Source organism: Aythya marila (assembly GCF_965140915.1).
Source record: "Aythya marila genome assembly, chromosome: 11".
Classification (NCBI taxonomy): domain Eukaryota; kingdom Metazoa; phylum Chordata; class Aves; order Anseriformes; family Anatidae; genus Aythya; species Aythya marila.
The window spans coordinates 11,098,344-11,119,912 of NC_139052.1; the positions used below are offsets into that span (position 1 = coordinate 11,098,344).

At 57.0% G+C, this 21,569-nt stretch overlaps 2 protein-coding genes across 2 annotated transcripts in view; one reads left to right on the top strand and one right to left on the bottom strand.

The window, feature by feature from the left end:
• Nucleotides 1-2,260, top strand: part of ALPK3 (alpha kinase 3) — a gene marked incomplete at its 5' end in the record, with an annotated part of 33,828 nt that extends 31,568 nt beyond the window's left edge. Inside the window, 3 exon segments of the mRNA XM_082769525.1 lie at nt 103-320; nt 521-569; nt 675-2,260. Of these exon segments, the coding sequence (XP_082625651.1) occupies nt 103-320; nt 521-569; nt 675-996 (589 nt within the window). The 3' untranslated portion in view covers nt 997-2,260.
• A 439-nt stretch (nt 2,261-2,699) lies between these two features.
• On the bottom strand, nt 2,700-10,521 carry LOC309882253 (sodium/nucleoside cotransporter 1-like; the record flags this gene model as incomplete). Its single annotated transcript, XM_082769156.1, has 17 exons — nt 10,428-10,521; nt 10,254-10,354; nt 10,038-10,129; nt 9,415-9,604; nt 8,918-9,059; nt 8,040-8,153; nt 7,570-7,647; nt 7,172-7,252; nt 6,734-6,814; nt 6,475-6,600; nt 5,135-5,265; nt 4,759-4,927; nt 4,381-4,578; nt 3,991-4,072; nt 3,564-3,662; nt 3,108-3,219; nt 2,700-2,817 (listed from the first exon to the last, which is right to left on the bottom strand). The coding sequence occupies exons 1-17, from the start codon at nt 10,509-10,511 to the stop codon at nt 2,700-2,702; spliced, it is 1,998 nt and encodes a 665-aa protein (XP_082625282.1). The 5' UTR covers nt 10,512-10,521.
• Nucleotides 10,522-21,569: the final 11,048 nt, after the last annotated feature.

Sequence of the window (21,569 nt, forward strand, 5' to 3'; positions counted from 1 at the left end):
AACTTCTTCTCCTACACTCAAACAGAAGAGATTTGGGGGGAAGGCAAAAGCCAGAGACTGATGTGTGGATCTCCATTTGCTGAGCTGTGTGTTACCACACAGGATAATTCCTCTGTACCTGATTTACCGACCGGCCAACAACATCCCTTACGCCACGATGGAGGAGGACCTGGGTGGGCCCTGTGAGCAGTACTGTGTCACCGAGAGAGATGGCAGCTTGGTGGCACGAGGCACCTCGGAGATTGTGCTCAAATGCTGTGCCTTCCAGCACTGGGTATACCAGTGGACGAATGGAAACATCCTTGTGACTGACATGGAAGGTAAAGGGATATTCCCACCCAATTCCCGTGGCCCTTCACCACTTGTGTGCTTGCAAAAGGAGGAGAACTACCCCCAGCCTTGCCCTCCTGACTGTTTCCCTATGTGCCTTGGAGCCCTGCTTAAAGGGTGATGAGCTGCCCTTGGCTCCGGTGCCCATCCTTGCCTGGGCAGGGGCTGGTTGTCCTCCCTTTCCTTGCAGGCGTGGGCTGGAAGATGACCAACGTGCGGATAGCTACCAACCTCAAAGGGTGAGTGACTCTCCAGATGTGGGGTGGCGTGGGGCATGATAGTAAGCGCCATCCGGTGGGACGTCTCCGAGCACGAGGTGAGGCTGAGTGTGGCTGTGTTGGCAGGTACCAGGGGCTGAAGGAAAGCTGCTTCCCCTCCCTGTTGGAGCAATTCGCGGCCACTCACCAGTGCAACCATTACTGCAGCATCCTGGGCCTGAAGACTCTGGAGCCAGCCAAACCCAAGGGCTCCAAGAGCCCCTCCACAGGCAGGAAATCAGCCCAGTCCAGCCCCCAGCTTCCGAAGAAGGGGATGGCGAGTCCCCAGGGCACCCGGAAGGCTTCTGTGAGCCCCAGGAGCTCCCGGAGAGCAGTGGAAGCAGGGGAGGCCCAAGCAGCCTCCAAACTCAGGTCTGGAGAGGGCAGCGGGTCTGGTTGCCCACAGTAGCCGGAGCTGCGGCCGTGGGGACCCCCGCTCCGCCCACCAGCCCAAGCAGCCGGAGGGCAGCGTGCGACCACGTGCTGCAGCTGCTCTCATCCCTTTGCTCCTGCCCCGGCTCCTCACGTTTGTGTTGTGTGGTGTGTGCTCGCGCAAGCCACTCGACTGGCTTCGCAGCAGGGCCGGCACAGCTGAGGGCATTGCGGTTCCCACCCATGGGCCCCCTCTCACAGACCTCTGCAGAAGATGCGTGGGGCCGTGCACGCCCCTGCGCCAGGACTTGCTTTCCACTCCTGCCTCGTTCCATTTGGCTTGTTTGAACTGGTGCATTCAAGACATGTGCCGTCAGACCAGCTCCCTCGGGCTTTGCCTATTCTGTGCCCCATTCCTGGCAGTGTTCCCCTGAGCTGACCAGGAGTGTGGGCTCTCCTGGCTCCCAGCTCCCTTCTGCTCCCCCAGCACGTGTCACCACTCCTCTCCCTCTTCATGTCCTCCATAAAGCCCAGACAGTGCTCAGTGTCAGGGGTGTGAACCAAACCAGAGCCCGACCGGTCCTTTGCATGCTGATTTAAATTGTTTTGCTGCAGCGGGGTTTAGCGGTGAGCTGCAGCACTTGTGCTTGCCTGCTGCTATTGCTTGGGGCTCTGGGGTGCGGGCCAGCCCCGTGGCGGGGTGCTGGTGTCGGTGCCAGCAGCCGCACGGGGTGGGAGCTGCACCCCTCTCCTGGCTTCCATGGCTGGGTGGATGCTGAGGGCGGTGGTGCTGCTACAGGTAAGGATGCTCTACCTCAGATGGGGCGCCCAGGAGCGGGGCATTGCTGGCCATGTGTGGTTAGTGTCACCCCCGCTTGGCAGCGTCTGCCCCTGTCTCTGCTGCCCTGGTGCCACACAGAGGCCAGTTCTGAGCCCCAGGGCCGCCTGCTCTGGCCATGGTGGGAGGCATCGACGGGTGGGCAGCGGTGCTCCTGCTGCGAAGTAAAGCCCCCCACAGTGGGACAAGACTCCTTTGTCTCATCCCATCACCTTCCCTAGGGCTCTGGAAAGGCGTGCTGGGTGACAGCGCTGCCACACCTAAGCATGGGGAGGGCGGTGGCACCCGAAACGGTGACTCGCTGCAGCCTGGCAGAGGAGAGAAGGGGCTGGGCTGGGAGCAGGGGTGTGCCCCGGTGCCCTGGTGCTGTCGTCAGATCATTGTAAAATAATGGTGTACATACATGGCCGCCTTGGCAAATGGGTGTGCTCGAGTGCAATAAAGTGAGAAGGACTGGCCTGTTCCCCGGCGCTGTGGTCGCTATGGAAAAGATGAACTCAAGCATGGCGGGACGGGGAGGCTTGTGTCTGGGGAAGGCAGGAAACAGCTTCAGCCGACAGCTTTACCCCATCCACGCCGGCTGTGGGGAGAGGAGAGGGGCTGGGCCCTGAAGCTGGCACCTGGTGGAGGCTCAATTTGCAAGGTTTGCAGCAAAAAACAGCTATGGCGAGCTTCAGTCATGGGATATGTACAGCCTGAGGTTTATTTTGGAGCAGTTCCCCTGTGTCCAAGGAGCCAACACCCAGGGCTGCGGGTTGCAAGGTGCATGATGCTGTCTTTCATCACTGGAGTGGACAGGACCAGACACACACATCCACGCTGTTTTTTTTTGTGCCTCTGGGACCGGTGTGTGTGGACCCTGGTGTTCCTTTGAGCTGGCAGCAGCCTGTGAGTTTCAGGGTTCACCACGTGCAGGATGTGTGGTTGTAGTGCCCACAGCACTGCATCAGCCATAGCTCACTCTCCGCCTGGCCATCCCAGACGCCAGTGAAGGAGAGTGTCCCGTTCTCCAGCATCGTGCTGAAAGGAAAGAGAGGCACGGTCAGGCCTAGAGCCACCCTTCCACCCCCATCCCCAAACTGATGGTTCAGAGGCTCACACTGGGCTCCTCATCCTCCCAGAGAGAGCCAGAGAGCTGGCTTGCTGGGTGCCGACTGTGCCCAGCTGCTGAAGGGCGAAGGAGATGGGACATGCGTGCAAGCTCCACGAGCCAGTCCCATCCCAGCCCTGTCTGCCACCCCCATGCACATGGGTCCCCAGGCAAGACCCTACAGCTCCAGACCCTCTCCATGGCCCGGCCGCACACCTACCTAGCGAAGAGTTGCTTGCAGCACGTGTATATGGGGTAGCTGGTAGAGGTGAAGTTGGCAGTGCCGAAGAAGGTCACGCAGTCGCTCACCTCCGTTGGCGTGTACATGAGGCCTGGGGGACAAGGCCTGGTGGTTTGGTCCCTGGGGGACCACACACTCAAATCCCACACCCTGACCATGCATGCACCACATCCTCCCAGCTGGCAGCAGCAGTGGGAGCTCCTCACAATGCCTCAAAGTCCACCCTTGAAATATCCCAACTGCAGCCCAGGTGAGGGTGAGGAGCCCCAGCAGTGCCATGGGATTTGGGGGACCCTGAGAAACTGCCACAGGGGGGAGAGAGCAGAGGGTTTGGAGGCCCTGTCAGAGCTGTGGGGGTGGCCCCCAGCCTTCCCACACCTGCACCAGCATTTGTAGGGGCGTTCAGCCCTTTGCCTGTTCTCCCCAGGGACCTACCTGCCAGGCAGGAGTTGAGCATGGAGACACAGATGCCGGTGAGCAGGGCTCGCAGCACGACGGAGGCAAAGTCGCTCTTGCGGTGGGGAACAAGGGAGGCTGTGGGGACAAAGCAGAGAGGAGGGCAAGTCAGATCCTTGCTCTGCTTCTGGACCCCGGTCGGGGACACAGAAAGAAGAGACATGTCCCAGGTCCCCATCTGGCTCTGCCATCCAGTGCCCTGCCCAACCATGCTGGTGTAGCATCGTGTTTGGTGGTCCTGGCCACAGCCCAGCCTGTCTGCCCAGCCTGTGGTGGGGGTGGAAGTCCCATTTCTTAGCTGCGTGCTATCAGAGGCTGAACGCTGAGGCTTGAAGGCAGCAAATTCCTGCCGCCCACAGGTCCCATTGCCCCACGCCCAAGCACCCAGGACGTGGGTCACACTCACTCAGGCCTCCCAGCATGATCCCGATGGAGCTGAGGTTGGCAAATCCACAGAGTGCAAAGGTGGTGATGGTCTCGGCACGCTCCTGCAGGGCACAAAGGCAGGGGACAGTGACCCTGACCCAGCCCCACAGCGCCCTGAGCTGAGCTCCATGGTGTAGCTCCCAGCTCAGCCAGCCAGGGTGGAGATAAGTCCCCCCCCCAATCCTTTCTCCTTCAGTGGGTCCTTCAGGATGACCCCAAACCCAGTAGTGAGTGGACATTCAAGTCTAGTTGGCTGTGGGTGTCCTCCCATCCCCCAAACCATCACCCCCCTGCCCTGCCAGGCCCCGTGCCCCGTTTCAGCTGGCTCCATCAGTGCCCTATGCCCAGCGGGGTTGGCAGTTGCCCTCACAGATATCCACTGCTTCTGGCCCCCGTTCCACTCCTCCAGGCCGTCCAGCCGATTCTTCTTGTACGTGGCCAGCTGCTGGTACGCCACGAACTCATTCAGGAAGATCTTGGTCCCCAGGAGCTCGGCCACCAGTGGCGAGTCTGCCCAGTCTGCCCCCATGAGAAAGGCCACGGGCATGAGGACGTAGGAGCAGATCATCTGGGAAGAGCACGCCAGGAGGGAGCACCGCAGAGCTGAGCCCCTGCGTAGCCCCCAGCTTGGGCACCCGCCGCCAGCGTTCACCAAGCACCAGCAAAGTGAACGCTAGACAAGGGGGGGTCTTGGCAGCCCACTGAGGCAGCGGGCGAAGGTGGGGATGGGCAGGGGATTCGGGGATACCTGAAAGGAGAGGTCTTTGATGTTCACCATCTCCCCGAACCACAGCAAGGCAGCGTTGATGAACTCCAGCACGGCCAAGAAGGCGATGAGGTTGGCCGCGATGTTGGCCACAAGCCCCACCGAGGCAGCAGCCCCACTACTAGCAGCTTCCAGGATGTTCTGCTCTTCCCTGGGAGAAAAAAGACCCAGACAGGCTCATGTGGCCAGGCAACACCACTGTGAGGTTGGTCCTGCTCTGTGGATGTACTGCGCTGTCTGCACACCACAGGGGTCTCCCAACCTTCTGCCACCTGCCATACCCCAATTGCTCCCGCAACTTCCCTGCTGTGGCAGGATGTGTGCGACCCCACCGCCCCATCCCGCTGCTCCCACTCACCCGCTGGCGATGTGGACGCTTTCCTTGCCCTTGAACTTGGACTCTTCCACTTCGGGGTAGACCAGTTTGGACATAGCGAGGGCACAGGGTGCAGCCATCACGGAGGCTGCAATCAATGATGCTGCGTCTATCTGCAACAGGCAGACCATGGGCTTAGGCGCTGCAGCTCCGTGCAAGGCTGCACAGGGCTGCCCCAGGACATGGCCAGCAAGGGCCAGCAACACCTGGAGCAGTGCCAGGCTTTCTGGTTGCTCAGGGTTGGAAAATGTCTCTGCATTTCCCGTCTTGGCCATTGAGGAGGCATAGGTCTGGATGGAGACATTGCTGGAGCCACAACAATCATAACCTCAGATGCTAATCTCTTGCTGTCTGACTTAACCTTGATGATTTTTGTCCCCTCCCTGTCCCTTTCTGTCATTATCATTATCAGAGCAATAAGTTGTGCAACATTGTGAACTTCCACCCCCACCGAACAGCCGAGCTCCCAGCAGGAGCAGAGTATTACCGTAACAGCCTCATCTCACCCCTCCCCTGCCCTCTGCGCGGCAATTTCTCATTTCTCTGTCCTTTCACCCGTGGCTCCCTCCTTAAGTAGCCTAATTAATGTTTAAATAGCAGTAGCTCAGCCAGAAGGTCAAGGGGAAGGTTTATTCCCCAGTACGGAGCACTGATGAGGCCACATCTGGACACAATGTCCATCTCTGAGACAATGATGAACTGGGGAGAGCATTCCTGGCTGCGGCACGGGACAGCCGAGGAGATGCTGGAGGAGCTGGGCTTGTTCAGCTGGGAGAAAGGAGGGCTGAGCGGGGGGAGCTGCAGTCCCCAGATACTTAAAAGGGGGCTGAAGGGAAGACACTTCCCAGAGGTCCCTGGTGAAAGGCTGAGAAGCACAGTACAGGTTACAGTGGAGGAATTCCTGCTGGACATGAGGAAAAATTTGTTCCCAGTGAATTGGGGCTTCTGGGGCAGACCAGAGAGGTGGGGAGGATCTCCACCATGGAGATGTTCACCGCTAACCTGGATGAGCATCCCGCTCAGGCTCTGCCATTACCCAGTCTGGGCAAGAGGGTGGACCAGAGACCTCCAAAGGGGTCTTCCAGGCTAAATCATTCCCTGATTCAATAAGATCTACCCTGATTGCTGTGGAAGGGTCCCTGGCAGAGCTCTGGGGTTTTGGCAAGGCCAGCAGAGGTGAGGTGAGACTGGGCATGGAGACCCCTGGCCCGTTATGGAAGAGGACCACAGTGGGTCCTTTTCCCCCACAAGCTGAGGGCAGTTCTGGCATGTCAGAACCCCTGAGCAGGGAAAACGTGGCTTGTATCTGGCCGTGCACTCACCCCAAAAGATATATAGGCTCCCATCACGCTGCCTGCAATGGTGGAAAAGCCCCCAGTCATCACAGCATGGATTTCTGAATAGGTCATGTCTGCAAGGTACGGGCGGATGAGCAGTGGGGCTTCAGTCTGTGTGAAAGAAAAGCCTCTGTTGTCACCATGCAGGGCTGTAGGTCTCCTGGGAAGGAAGGAGAAGACCCTTCCTCTGGGGCAGCCTCAGCTGCAAGGACTGAGGGGCTGGATCTCCTCCCCAGAGCCTTACCTGTCCCACAAAAATGTTCCCTGCCACACTCAGGGTCTCAGTAGGGGTGGTGCCCATTGAGAACTGAAGCAGCCAGGAGATCTGGAGACAGACAAGGCCACGGTGTTTCCAAAGGCTCCTGACACCCCACCACCCACCCTGTGAAGCAAAGCACTATCTGGTCCTCCAGCCTGCCCTTGCCAAGCAGCATGGTGGTGGTCTCCAGAAGTGCCCAAAGACCAGGTAGCACCATCAACCCCAGGGCTGGGCTTTCTCAGGAAGATGTGCATGAAAGAGAGGTCACGATAGACGTGTCTATCATTTTAGCAGAACAAGTCAAACCAAATTAGTACCATCCCAATTTTCCAGGGACATCCATCAACTTTTCATTGGGGCTGCAGAAACCACCTGGTCCTTCTCCTTTCCACCACCATCACAGAGCTAGACACAAGGCCCTACCTTCAGGATGAGCCACTGCATGGCACCGAGGTAATAGAGGATGGACATCACACAGCTGAAGAAAACAACGATGGGCAGAGTCTGCAGACAAGACACCAGGGTGCAGGATTAAAGGGGAGTTGAGCAGCACATCTAAGTACACGTGGGGACCAGGCTCCCCTGCCACATGGGCTGGGCATGGTGTTGCATATCCAGCCCACACTATTGGGGTGCCACAACACTGGGCGAGCCCAGCAGGAGGGACAGGAACCCGTATAAATTCCCCATGGCTCTGAGGAGGTCCATGGATGGGCACAAAGCTAAGGGAGACCCATCCTTGAGCTGGTTGAGCTCTGGACAAGGCCAGAAGAAAACCAGGCTCTGCCTCTCCCTCCCCACATCCCATTCCCCAAGCTGACCTGAAAGGCAAAGACTTCTTCAACGAGCGTGTTCCCAAAGACAAAGACGGAGCCAGCTTTGGTGTAGCCCAGGAAGATCTGCAATTGAGGACGTCATATGGTAAGAGGGAGATCTCCATGAGCTCTTCCCCTGACATCTGTCTTCTGCCTAGCAGGTGACTGCCCCTCAATCCCACAGCCAGATTCATTGCCCCAGCAGATAAAGACCCCATAATACCTAGGCTGGGGATAGTGGTGGGGTGTCCCTGAGGCACGGGGCACTACTCCAGCCTGCAAGGGACACTGTGCCAAAGGGCCTGGGCTGTGCCACAAAACCAGGAAAGAGCTGGCTTTTCTCCAGTCTCAACAAGAATGCTGGCGTGCATTCCCTGCCGCTCCTCCAGCCCATGCCACGCTCGGCTCTACTTACTGGTCGCAATGGGAGCTACCTGGAGGGCTTAAGCATGGGACAGGGTGAGCAGAAACAGTACCTGGATCTGGTCACCCAGCCACCGGAAAGCTTGGATGCCAGGGGTTGTTCGGAGGATGAAGAGGCCAATTAAGAATTCCAAGGCAATACCCCAGAAAACAGCTCTCCAGGACACCTGGGGACCAAGAGTAGAATGAGGACCAAAGCGTTACCAAAGCCTACAGACTTACCTCTCTGGCTTCCTGCCCTTTCAGTGGGTCTTGGGTGGTGGTCAGGGGGATGCTATTTGTCAGGAATCCCCTCAGAAACCTACAAACATAGGCTGGTGATAGAGGGAGAAGACAAGTTGGTGGGAGTCAGGAAATGGCTGGTAAAATGCAACCTGCCAGGCTTGCCAGGGAGGAGAAGGGCAGTGGAGACCTTCTTGTGGTAGTATAGACCCCCTAGAGCAAAATTGCTTGTTCACTAACACTTTGGAGGAAGGGGATGGAGGGATTGCCCAAAACATTGAAAAGGGCTGGGCTGGAAACCCCTGGGACTTCAATCACTTCTGCCCCTCCACCCACAGGCACCTGAAGCTCAGGCATGGCTCTGGTGCTGAGTCTCTGGGTCTGCCCCAGTGTGAAAGACACTGTGGAAAACAGGATAAGGGGACCACGGGGGAGCCCTGGGTCGGGCAGCAGGCAGGAGAGCAGTCTGGTGGCTTTGGGGCTGCAACCATCTAGCCTGGGCTCTGCTCCCCAGGCTGTGGCCAGCTCTGCCCAGGGGCCCTGCTGGGCTTTTGTGTCCTCCAGGGAGCCTAGGGACTTCTCCCCTGCTCCAGCCATGGGCCATCAGGGGATGATAATGGGAAAGAAGCATTTGTTCCCCACATCCTCCTCAGCTCTCAGTGCTGGGTGGCCACCTCTGGTGAGGCCACGCCACACCTGAAACACATACTGCGCTGTGGTGCTTGGAGAAGATGAACAGAAACAGCAAAATAAAGCAGAAGCCAGCTAATGAGATGAGCTGCTCTGGGTTTCTGGCGGTGTCCAAAGCCAGCCACGTGACCAGGCCGCCCAGGAGGACCACGCTCAGCAGCCTGCAAAGTAAATCCCAGACTGTCACAGAGAGGAAGCCCCCATGAAGGCAGGAGCTAACTGTGTGGGAGATGTCACCCTACGGGCCGTGCATCTGAGGAAACCCGGGTCTCAGATGCAGATGAGGGGTACAGCTAGCCATCAGGCTACTGAGGTAGAGAGGTGGTGGCAAGCCATTTCTGCCACGGCTTCTACATAGCAGGGCCATGCCTCACCACTCATGAGGTGCCTGTACAACACTAGGGCACATCCCCAGTGCCACCAGCTATCAGTCACGCCAGCCCCGCTCTGGCCATACAACCACAGGATAGGGAACTTGACTCTGGGGAGATGCAGCCCTGTGTCCTCCTCACTCACCATTTCAGCCATCGCCAGGATTTTTGGAAGCATTTCTGAACAGGGCTGAGGAGCTGCAATACCTTTGCCCCACAGTACTTCTTGAAGACGCTCCATAGCATGAAGAAGACAACCACAGCAGTTATGATGAGCAAGGCAAGGGCTCGCTGGAAGTTGAGCCAACAGGCCGCAATGAGGTAGCACAGGTAGGCTGGAGAAGGCACGTATGGGGGTCAGAAACATCAGAACCATAGGGATTCACAATGCTAATTGTGGCAAACAGGTCTGTTTCCTCAAAACATCCTTCCCTGACCACCCCTGAGGCTCTTGTCTATGCATGGGGGGGGGTTAGGTAGCACCACCTGAGCAGCCAGGCTCCTTGGTGACAGCATCTCAGCTGTGTGGGTGCACACAGAGTGAGCAGAGGCAGAGAAAACTCTTTGTGTAGGTGGAGAAAGGAGAGGACAGTGAGATGCGGGGAGCTCTCATGGACAGGAGCAGCGAGGTGAGGAGGACTTGGACAATGGGGCTGGTGAGGATAGACACAACCTCCATGTGGGCAGGGGTGCCTGTTGCTCGGAGGCTGGGGGCACAGCCATCCCAGGGGATGTGGAGCTGGGGTCTCAGTGCTGGGAAGTCCTCACCTACTCCAAAGATCCCCCAGAAGACCATCCGCAGTGTCTTGGCATGAGCCTTGCAGAAGCGCTTTGCCTTGGATGCTGGCTGCAGAGCCTTCCTGGGGAGAGTCACACACCAGAGACATGAGAGGTGCAGATTTATCCTAAAGATCAGCCCAATTTCGGACTCACTGTGACCACTGGAAATACTTCACATGCATGAATCTACGGGAGTTATCCTACCTGCAGTATGAGGAGACTCTCCCTTTCCCTTCTCCTCGCCTTTCCTCCTTGCTCCCACCACGTGGACCATCATGGTTCTCCTCATGGAGTCCCTCCTCACCCTGGAAAACATTGTTAGCTGGAGCACCCCAAGCAGCTCCTGTGGCCCAGTGGGAGGGGAAGGGGGTGATTTACCGGAGATTCAAAAGCTGGGTTGTCTATGCCCTTCTCAAGGCTGTCCAGGGATATCCGGTTTTCTTCCATCTCCAGGTGCGCCATTGCCTCACCGCATTAGAGAAACAGCACGGTGAGGGACCAGCTGCCCAGGGAGAGAAAGCTGGGATCAGCTCTGAGAAGGACAAATATCTGACCCCTGTCGACAGTTTGGGGTCTCTGAGGAGAACACCCTTAGAAGTTAGCATTCAGAGCAGCTCCTGCACCAGCAAAGCACCAGATCATCCCGTGGGGTCCTCAAGCCACAGGGCTGGTGCGCAGGCTTGCTTGTTCTCCTGTAACTATGGGAGGGTCCTTGTTCTTCCATGTTTCCAAACAATTACAGGGGAAAATTTGACACCAGCAGTGCTGCAGGGAGAGCTAGCACCCCTCCTCCAAGGTGCAGAAGATGTTGGCAAAAATGTTGTGGGGGGTTGCGAAAAATAAGAGTGGTCGCATGTCCCATCAGGAGCTCTTGGAGCACCCATGTCCTTCAGTTGAGGATAAGGAAGGTCTTTTCCTGTCGGTAACTAGTACAGCACAGGAGTGATGGGTAGGAGTAAACTGTGATTTGCATGGGGACCAGTCCTAAAGGAAGATTTTACTGGGAGAACTGGTCCAGCAAAGCTAGAAGAACCAGTGTTCCCACCAGTGCAGGGCTCCTTGCAGCATCTCGTTCAGGCACCCTCCCGCTACCTCTGCCTGGAGAAGGACAGGAGACTCCTCTCTGTGCAGAGGAGTCACAGAGAAGGCGGAGGGTGGCTGCAGGAGCACTCTTGCATGAGGACATAGGGAATGGTGAGGAGCCCTTGCTCTGAAGGTCTGAGTGTCAGGACAGCAAGGACAGGGCGGAGAGGGCAGGCTCACGCTTCCCATGGCACAAGGATCGGGCTCCACCAAGGACAGCAGGCCCCCTCCAGCCCAGGGACCCCCCAGCACCTCCCAGTCCCAGGGTCTGGGGACCCCCTCGGGTCTTCCCCAATGCTCCCAGCCCACCCCCAGAGCCGCAAGGCACTTGCACCCCAAGGCAGGGGGGCTCAGTGACCACCTCCCCTCCAACCCCCCATGGCTCTGCTGCTTTTTATTTTGCTGAGGCCTCCTTGGCCACCCTCCTCCCTGGGGTGGTGCCAGGTGAGCAGGGAGACAATCGACGCCCCCCTCCCATGCCCCCTGTGCCCCCCATGCGGGGCCACGGTGCTCCCCATGGCCCCTGCCCAGCTGTGGGACCCCACAGCCACACACAGGGCCCTTATCCTTGTCCCCCACCCCAGTCCCTGTGCCCACCGGGCCCCAGCGCTCACCCGCCAGCCCCGCAGCTCCGGCCTGGTGCCGTGCAGTTACGGATTAACAGCTCAGTCCAAAGAGCTGGGTCAACCCATAGTGAGCGATAGCTCGATAGCTCGGCTCCTCCCGGGCTCACGCCCTGGCACCCAGCCCTGGCTGCACCATGAGCAGCAAGGGTGCTGAAGGAACACGGCTGCACCCTGAGGGTGCTGGAGGAACACGGCTGCACCCTGAGGGTGCTGGAGGAGCACGGCTGCACCCTGAGGGTGCTGGAGGAGCACAGCTGCACCGTGTGGGTGCTGGAGGAGCACGGCAGGGCAGCCACGGCTGCACCCAAACCCCAGCGGTGCTCCCATCCCAGCAGGACGCTTTGTGGGAAGCAAGCTGGAAGAAGAAATACCTGGAAAAAAATAAAATAAATAATAAATCTAAAAGGGTGTTAAACAGAAGGGGCCCCTCCCGGCCCCGCCCCCCCACGCTTAAGAGGGCGCCCGGCGAGCTGAGTGCGCAGAGCCCTGGTAGCGCGCCGTGATCGTATAGTGGTTAGTACTCTGCGTTGTGGCCGCAGCAACCTCGGTTCGAATCCGAGTCACGGCATCGCCCCGGCGGTACCACGGCACACGGGCTCCGAATTTTTTTCATTTTTTTTTTGCCCTCGTTCCCCTTCTTCCCCCCACGTCCCATCGCACTCCCCCGTGGCACGGACGCCTCACGGGCCCGTTCCGCTCGCTTCCACCATTTTCGCTCAGCGCAGCCCCGCGGTGGAAGCGCGGCCTCGGGGGCTGGAGCCAGGACCCCCCCGGACCCCGACAGTGCTCGGCAGCTGCGGCAGGACCCCCGGGAGCGTTCCCCGACCCCGGCCCGGCCCCGCAGCCCCCGTCGAGGCGGCGGAGAGAGCCGGGGAGGGCAGCGGAGGGGTGAGGGGAACGAGTGAAAATTGTGCAAAAAGAGGGCTAAAAGTATACGAGGCGACACGAAGGGCGTGCTAGAGCATGTTGATGAACGAGGGGAGTAAGGGCAAAAAAAAAAATGAAAAAAATTCAGAGCCCGTGTGCCGTGGTACCGCCGGGGCGATGCCGTGACTCGGATTCGAACCGAGGTTGCTGCGGCCACAACGCAGAGTACTAACCACTATACGATCACGGCGCGCTACCGGGGCTCTGGGCGCCGAGCTCGCCGGGCGCGCTGTTAAGCGCAGGGGGCGCTGAGCTCACGGCGGGGCGGGGCGGGCCGCCGGGCGTTGCCATGACGACACGGGGAGGGGAGGGGAGGGGAGGGGAGGGGGAGGCCCCCTCCTCCGCTCGGCCGTGTGCGCATGCGCGCACCCCGCGGCTCTGCCCTCAGTGCTGTGAGGGCCGCTGGTGGTGGTGTTCAAGGAGGCTCTCACGTTGTTTTCGCATCCATAACATCCACCGAGTTCTGGTTGAATTGAATAAAACCCCTCCGTCCGGTTCTGATTGAATTGAATAAAACCCCTCTGTCGAGTTCTGGTTGAATTTAGTAAAATCAAGGCTCACGGCAAAGGAGCTCTGCATCAGCTCCTGTCACTCTGTGCCCATATACCAAAAGGGCTCGGAGGTGTGAAGGGAGGTGGAACGGCCCTTTTGTACCCCCCCTTTGCCCGTGCCCATCTCCTCCTTCCCTCAGCCTCCACTTTAACGTGCCCCAGGCCCTGGTGCCTGTGCTGGTCCCTCAGCAGCACTGTGAACCACTGTGTCTACACATCAAACCTGGGGGCTGGTGCATGAGGGGCTCTCCGGTGGCATCTCTGCCTGCCCCGTGTGTCTGGGTGGCTTTTGGGCACCTCCTGCCCCAGTGCTGCCTCTCAGCTCCCCTTGTCTGCACCCAAAGATTTCCAGTCTGTCCCTCCCGCAGGGCTACAGGGTGCTCCTGCTCATCTGCAGCCACCCTTGTCACCATCTGCATCCTCATGCTGGGCCTGGAGTGGGTGCAGCAATTTCCATGTTGGACCAGCACAGCTGTAGCGGGGAAGAAGCAACCAAAGGAGAAGGTGGGATGCTGTGGAGGTGCAGAGCATCTCTGGCAGGACGTGCTGTTTGCACCTGGTGGGGATGGGGGACCTACAGCAGTGCACGCAGCGAGCAGGGGATTCCTCCTTCCTGAGCGTGGTGTCCACCAAGGTCTTGATCCCAATTCTCAGCCTGAGCTGGGTGCTCTCCCGGCTGCATGCTGGGCGCTGCTCACCCGGCGTGCGTGGTGCTGGTTGCTCTGCAGGCAGGCAGGAGGTGGCGGGGCTCGTGCTTCGGATGCTCGGCCGTCAGAATCACAATGACCTCAGCTGCTGGAACAGACACCACCAAGATAAACACTGTGGTGATAAGGAGGAATCGGCCAAACATGGAAGTGAGCAGGGAGGTGGCGAGTGGATGTGGAGATAAGCATAAGGAGGTGTGAAGCTGCTGCCACCCATCACTGGCAGTGGTGGCCCTGTCCCAGCACAGCTTCCTGCCCATGGGATGCCTTCCCCGGTGGGATTTGGATGTGAGCACTCCTAATAAAATCATGCCGAGTTTTCAGGGCCTCAACAGTTTTTTTACTGTGTGTTTTTGTCCACAGGATGTTGCTCATCTCCCTGATCTGTCCTGCCAAGGCATTAAGGGAAGAGGGGTGTGTGGTATGGGGGGACTGTCTATCTGCTGGGTGACCTGGTCCCTGTGGCCTCTGCTCAGCACCTGGGCAGCATGCTTGCTCCAGGCAGGCTCCTGAGCTCTGCCCATCCTCTGTGTCCCTCGGTGGCTTTCCTCCAAGCCATCTGATGCCTGTGGGTTGTGTTGGATAGGATTTTAGAGGTGCCTTCAATGTCGAATGCTGGTGCAGCCAGGCAGAGCACTGCCGGGCCCAGACGTTGCCACTCCATGGCACAAACATAAATCTTCCAGCTGGCACAGGAACAAAAGCAATTCATCACCGTACGGCTGTCTCAGCTGCTGTGCCCCTAGAGCAGCCTCTCCAGCTGCTCCCTCACTGGGGCAGCCCCCACCTGCTTTCCCCACCTCGGGGAGGCAGAGCCTTCCTCACCACTGCCTCTCTCAGTCCTCATCCTTCCTCAGATCCCTAAAACATCCCCAGGAATGTTGTTGGTGCCCAGGGAAGCAGGAGGGGTGGGCAGCGCTGCAAGGAAGAACTCCAGTTTTCCCGGTGATATAGAACCGTGCACTGATGCAGGCCATCACTATCGTACTCACAGGCCGTAAATGCAGCTTAAAATTTGCTCAGCTGCTGAAAGCCCTCCCCCTTTCCTGAGGAAATCAGAGCATCTCCACTGACTGATATCATCTACTCCTATATTCCGTATTCATATTCCTAACAGACACTGCCAGACCAATGCAGGGTGCAGCAGCAAGGAGAAAGGTCTGGGATGATTTTGGAGGCAAAGGTTAAGGTGGGATTTGGGAGGTGAAGGAAAGCACCTCTGTGAGCTGTGTGAGCAGTACAAGCACCTTGACGTGGTTCTGTCCCCACCATCCAACTCCCCATCTTTTTCTAGCTCGTAAGATGCGTGCTGAGAACTGAAGGAGAAGGACTCAGGCTTTTCTTGATAGGAATTTTCAGCTGTGGTTTCCATGAGAGGCCTTACGAGCCCACAACAGTGCATGAGATATTCTTCTGGGTCTTCTCCTGACCCTGACTAAAAAGAGCTTTTTCCAGTTTAACAGTGCTATATAGGGCAGGCAAATAGGCTACATCAGACTGATTTTGTGCTTTGCTCTGTTCTGGGATCTCCTTCCTTGGCTCTGATCTCCAGAGATCAAGGCAAATGGCCCCCAAAATGCATGGAGTAGGGATTCCCCAAAGCTGTTGCTTCTGACCTGCAGGGAGAACAAAGCTCCTTGAGCCCTTTAGCAGTGGGTCCAGCCTCCAGCAGGAGCTGGGATGTGGTGACAGCATCACAGAGGAAGGCGAGCTGCCCCACAGCCCCACAGAAATGCTGTCCCGTGTCCGTATGTGCCCTGCCTGGCTCCAGCTGCCAGCCTGAGCTCTCACTCTGCCTTTGTCTGCACCACAAGCGGAGCCTCCTCCTGCAGCAGGGATTTACAGCCTGCACACAGCCACCTCTCAACCCTTCTTTGTGATGCTGAGTGGGCAGAAAACAGGCAGGCAGAACTGCCAGGCAGCCCACCCAGTCCTCCTCTCCTCACCACTTGCACTCCCCTCTGAATTCACCTTCATTTTCTACCTCTTACCCCTTTTGGAGACGTGGGGCTGGGCTGGTGGCAAAACCACCTGTATGGGGGAATGGCCCCTGGTTTGTTCCTGTGCACTGTTTCCATCCTCCTGATGGCTGGTGACAGCCCTTTTAAGAGATACAGGGGGGATACCAGGGTGGTTCGCAGCCCGTAGGCGATGTAAAGCCAGCGAGAGCACCTGTCTGGGGAAGGACTCAGCCCTGTGAGCATGGCCATCGCAGCTGGATTAATCAAACCCACCATTAACACTTTCCTGGGGGGCACAGGTCCCCTGCCAGCCCCCAAGCACTGGCCTCCAAGCGGCACGTCACTTTGATTGACCTGCAGATGCTTGGCTCCTTAGTTTGCCCTGCCTCAGATCGATGAGTGCAGGCGGCTCCAATCAATTCCACTTTACTGCTTGCTATCGGGTTCAGATCTGCACTCTCCCAGCTGGTCCCAGCTTCCTTTGTTTGCTCAGGAGAGGAATTTGGGTAGCTCACCCCATTTGGAAGCTGCTGTGCCCTTGCAAGGCCAAGCCCCACAGACGCAGATGTTCCTCCCTGCCCTCCCCACTGGCCCTCGGGACCCAGTGCTGAAGGGGGTGAATTTGTGCTGTGACTTGGAGCCCTGAAAGCATCAGCCTGGCTGGGGAGCCTGAAAGCAGGTAGCTGGATGAGGCCATGAGATCTGCATAATATTATATGGTTGTTGCCACCAAGCCGGCATCTGGCATGAGGTTTCCCTGTCATGAGCCTGGTTTTGCTGGGGAAATACCAAAGGCAGCTACAGAGAGGTCCTGTGGCTTGGCTCGCCATCCCCAGGAGCACCGAATGTGGCTGCAACTCTCAGGGGCTTGAGCCCATGCACAGTCATTTTAAAGGAAAAAAAATAAAATAAAGCCCAAAGAGTTTGCACAGGGGATGTTTGGAAATTTCCCTCAATCCCGTACCTGGCATTTGTGGTGAGAGAGGCATTTCTCACACTGTGCATAAGTCCTGAAGTCATTTTTCTCTCGTCTCTGTCACCCAGCTCTCTTGTTGGCCAGTTTCCAGGGTGCAGCGCCTGGATTTGTGGAAATGAAGCTCCCACGGCTCTCCACACCTTGTCAAGTGTTAATGAAATAATGGATCACAGCAAGGAGCAGTTGTGATGCTCACGGCCACGGATGTGCGGGGGGCTGTCGGTGCTGAGAGCAGAGGCAGAGAAGGCGCTTGGTGCTGCTGGGGCCAGACCAATGCATTTCACAGGCAGATGTCTGTCAACAAGTTGTCGACTCTTCTTTTGGTCAATTAGCATGGTTTCAATTATATTATCAACTGCATAACAATTTATTTGACAGAAAGGTTGGGGAGATGCGAAAAACATCTGCCAGAATTTGCCCTGCTTGGTAAAAGAGCATGCTTTGGGCATACCCAGCCTGTCTGGACACAGCAACCAAGCGGCCCAAACACACTTACTTACCCAGGTCTGCATCACTTGTAGATGCAGAGATGTCCTAGCTAATGATGCTTGGGAGGAGAAAAATGTCACATCATATAAAGGACTTGGCATGGGTCCCTGTTCTCCATTGCCTTCCCCATGCAAATCGCTCAGTTTCGGCTCTCACCACCCCTGTGGAACTCAGTGCAGTGCACTGGGGCGAGCAGAGGCTGCAGAGCACCCTGTGCAGAGCATCCCTTCTGTGCCAGCTTGCTCCCTGCCCTCCCTGGGCACCCTTAATAATTTACATTTAATAATTTAAAGCAATATATATATATGTATATATTTTTATATATAAAGCGCCTATCACTGTGTTGATAAACACTCTTTGGAACCACTCCAATGGCAGGGGTAAGAACAGAGTTGCCCTGAAGAGTACCTCAGCACTTCTGTTTCCAACCATTTCTTAAGGCTGGACTCTTTTCAAGTTTCAGAGACAGAAATACATGTCAGTTATAAATATATCATGCCAGTTTGGGGGGAGGTGGGGGCAAATTTAGAATGGGTAAAGGGGAGGGAGAAAGGACGAAGGCCTCTTACATTTCCAGTACTGCAAACAACAGTTTTGACCTCACGCAATGAGTCAGTGGACTTTTAAATAGCCTTATCCAAACAAAATCTATTCTAAAATGTCTCCTCTAAATACAAAGACTTTCTTTCTGTGGATTTGAAGGATTTCTTTCCGTGGATGTGTCTGGTCTTGTTCCTAAACCACGCAGCATCTGCAGCAGCCCATGGAGGGAGGGTCACTGTGCACAGTCTCCTCCTCGTGCTTCTCTCTCAACTACCTCTCTCTCCCCACTCAGCCAAGCTGTGCAGCTCTCTGCCCTGTGCCCCTGCTCGTCTCATTTCCATGCTGAAGTCCCAGTCCATCACACACCCCGCGTACAGAAACCTTAACTCATCCTGTCACCCTTCTCTGCACATTTTCCTATTCTGCTGCGTCCTTGGGATGGGGGGAGCAGGACCACACATAGCCCTTGAGCATGGGTAGCTGGGACTGCCCCAGAGGATGGTGGCACCTCTGATGTTGTCTCTACCTTTTCCTAACCTTTCCTATCAGTTTTGATTGAGACGTTTTGCAGTTCTGGCCTCTGCTGATTGCTGAGGGTACATTTTCACAGATGTCAGTGCTTCTGGTCTCAGAACCCATCCCTTTAGATACCTAGGCCAGGCTTGGTTTCTCCATGTGTGCCACATCGCTGGCACTGGCTTTCATCTTGTTTAATTGCCAGGTTGCTCAGGCTCTTAAAAGTCCTCCTGCAATTCTTAGCACTCATCCACAGTATCCAGAACAATTTACTATTATTAGCAGATTTTGTCACTTCTCCACTGATCTCTCATCAAACAATCAGCTTGTAGAAATGCAGGTGACCTCTCAGTTGGACCTCCCTCAGGTGCCCACTGCTTTTTCCATGAAAGCCACCAGCTTTGGAAGAAAGAAACTCCCTTTAAAAGAGCTGTGCTGACTCTTTCCCAGGATGTCATATTTATCCATCTGTCCCCTAACGATGCCAGTTTCCTACTCCTTATGCCAGTTTTTGTTCATTTGCAGAGAACAGATGTGTCATTTATCAGTCCGTGGCTCCCTGGCTGCCTCCTTGGAAGCATTTTTAGCATCACAGTCTCCACCTCCCAGTCCTCATGTCCCCTGCTGTGCCCAGACCTCAGGGGAAGCTGTGCATGGCCAGCAGCTGTAACATCCTCTTGGTCCATCTTGGTTTGTGTAGGGTGCTCCCACGGAGAGAAGGGGCTGCAGATGCTACAGGCATTTCTAAGCTCCCGGAGAAGGCTGTGCGGTTTTTATTCAAAGCTGCTGAAGAAGCACCTGAAGATTCAAGGGGCTGCAGGCTTCCCTGCACGCCAGGGGAGATACTGGTGTCAGGGGTAGCAGCTGACCCAGTACCTGACTCAGGTGACATGGTAGCGAGTGTCAAATGTCCAATTCAGCCCCCACTTCACCTGTGGGTGAGACTTCTTCTGGCACCTCCTCCAGAGCATGCAGGAGCAGAGACGTCACCTGAGTCACCAAAATCCACAGTCGTGAGTGGGCACCAAACCCGGGAAGATGGATGAGGGCTGAGGATACATGCAGCTCTCCAGAGGGCTGGAATGAGCCTGGAAGACTTTGCCTGGCTTTTTCTTCCTGGCTCTTGCTCCAACCTGCCTGGGAAGTGTTTACCCAGGAGGAAGGGCCATGCTGTGAGCTCCAGCCCAATGACAACAGAGAAGAGCTCCTGGACCCTCCTGAGATGGAGGTAGATGGTGCAAGATAGAGGCTGGCAGCAGAGCTCCTGCAGGTGGACATCCTTCCCTGAGGTCCATACAGGCCACTGCAGGCAGCCTTCTGTCTCACGCATTCATGCAGCCTGTAAGTGGGCCAAAAATCACTTCTGCACAGCCAGGGCATTTTCTCCTCCCAGCTACAAATAGTGGCCCCACCGCCATCCTTCCCTGGGGCTAAGGGGGCCGAGGGCAGCACAAGCATCCCGCTGGGGGCCACTTGCCACGACTGCACAGGAAAGCAGATGAAATGTTGAGTCTGGCACACAAGCGTGCTCCCTGGTCCTCTCCCATCTGCCAGTCCCCACACGAGCAATGCTACGTGACAGCCATCTGTCACGCCAATGTGCCCGGCCGTGGGGACTTGCAGGCAGAATGGCATCGGGGCCACGGATGTGGCACCAGAGCCAGCCTCTACAGTGCAGGCATCAAGCCCGGGTTCCAACATGCATCAGAGACGACGGATATTAACAGTTGGGGATTGGAGCAACACCAGCTGCAGCGAGAGACGCAGATGGAGCTCGGCTTTGGCAGTGCGAATGCAGAAATCTGTCGCTGCTTCTTCAAACCTGAAATGTGCTGCTGTGAATGGAGAGATGTCGCTAGTGTCTCGCCGTGACTGCAGAAAAGATATGAGCAGCACACGCCTGTGCTGAGCCTTGCGGAGTATAAAAAGTGCACTTGGTCAGCCCCTGACTGCCCTTTAAATCTCTCCAAGCACAAAGATGCCTCCCAAGGGGGCTCTCACCCTTCACCCTGCTGCCCTGTGTTGCTGTCTGGGCGGTCTGGGCTCTTCCCTTAGGAAAGGGAATATAACGTCATGCTCAAATCTGAAGGCTCAGCTGTGTCTTGGGATATTCCTCCTTGATGCCCCTCCAGGTGAGAGCAGGATGCCCCACAGGGCTGAGACACGAGAATGGGCCTGCCTTGTGCCCGGTGGCCACCTGCCAAAAGGTATTCGGAAGAAAATCAGCCCCTGCAAATGGTGAGGAGGTGCTGGAGCCATCGGTGTGCTCAGACTGCAGACCTTCCACCCCTAGCATGGCCACAATGCAGCTCACCAAGCAGGGAGCGATGGGAGGGATGCGACAGCCCGGGATGGGAGGGGAGGACCTCTGCAATTCCTCCAGAATGTCAGTAATTAAAAAAAAAAAAAAAAAAAAAAAAAAAAAAAACATCACAGAGAGCTAGATCCCTCCTTGGTCACCTCTCAGGGGATGCGGAGCATGTGTTTTCCAGGCCTGAGGATTTACGAGAGCCGTCGCTGACAGATGTTGCTGAACGCTCTCCCTGGTTCCTGGCAGCCCGTGGAGGTACTCTCAGTCTCACGTGCCGCCGAGCCCTGCATCCCGCTTCTTTCCCAACGCCGGCCGGACAGATTTATTGAGAACCTCAGCCTGTTCTGCATTTTAATAACAACTCCATCATCTCCATCTGCCAGGATTTAGCTTGCTGCTGCTAGGGTGTAAATGCTGCCTCGGTATTCGCTCCACTCCTGGCAGAGCTTTTCTCCTCCTGAAGTCTTTTCCCTCCTGCATTCCCCTACTACGAGATTTCTGGTTTACTTCTGAGCACAGCCTCTGAGCTGCGTCCCCGTCAGGATTTGGGGACGGCAGTTTGCGGGTGTCGGGGCTGCGGGCGAGCAGGGCCGGTGCTGCGTGGGGGCGGCCACCCCAAAGGCTGCGAGCCCAGGGAGCTGCCGGGGCGGCGGGGGGAGCCTGGGGGAGCCTCGGGGAGCCGAGCGAGCCCGTTCCGCCTGCGGGGAGCCGGGGGGGAGCCGAGGGGGAGCGGGGCGGGCCCGGGCCGGGCGCCGCGGAGGGCGGTCCCGGGCGCAGGGGGGAGCGGGGCGGGCCCCGGGGGAGGCGGGCCGGGAGCGGGGGGAAGCCGG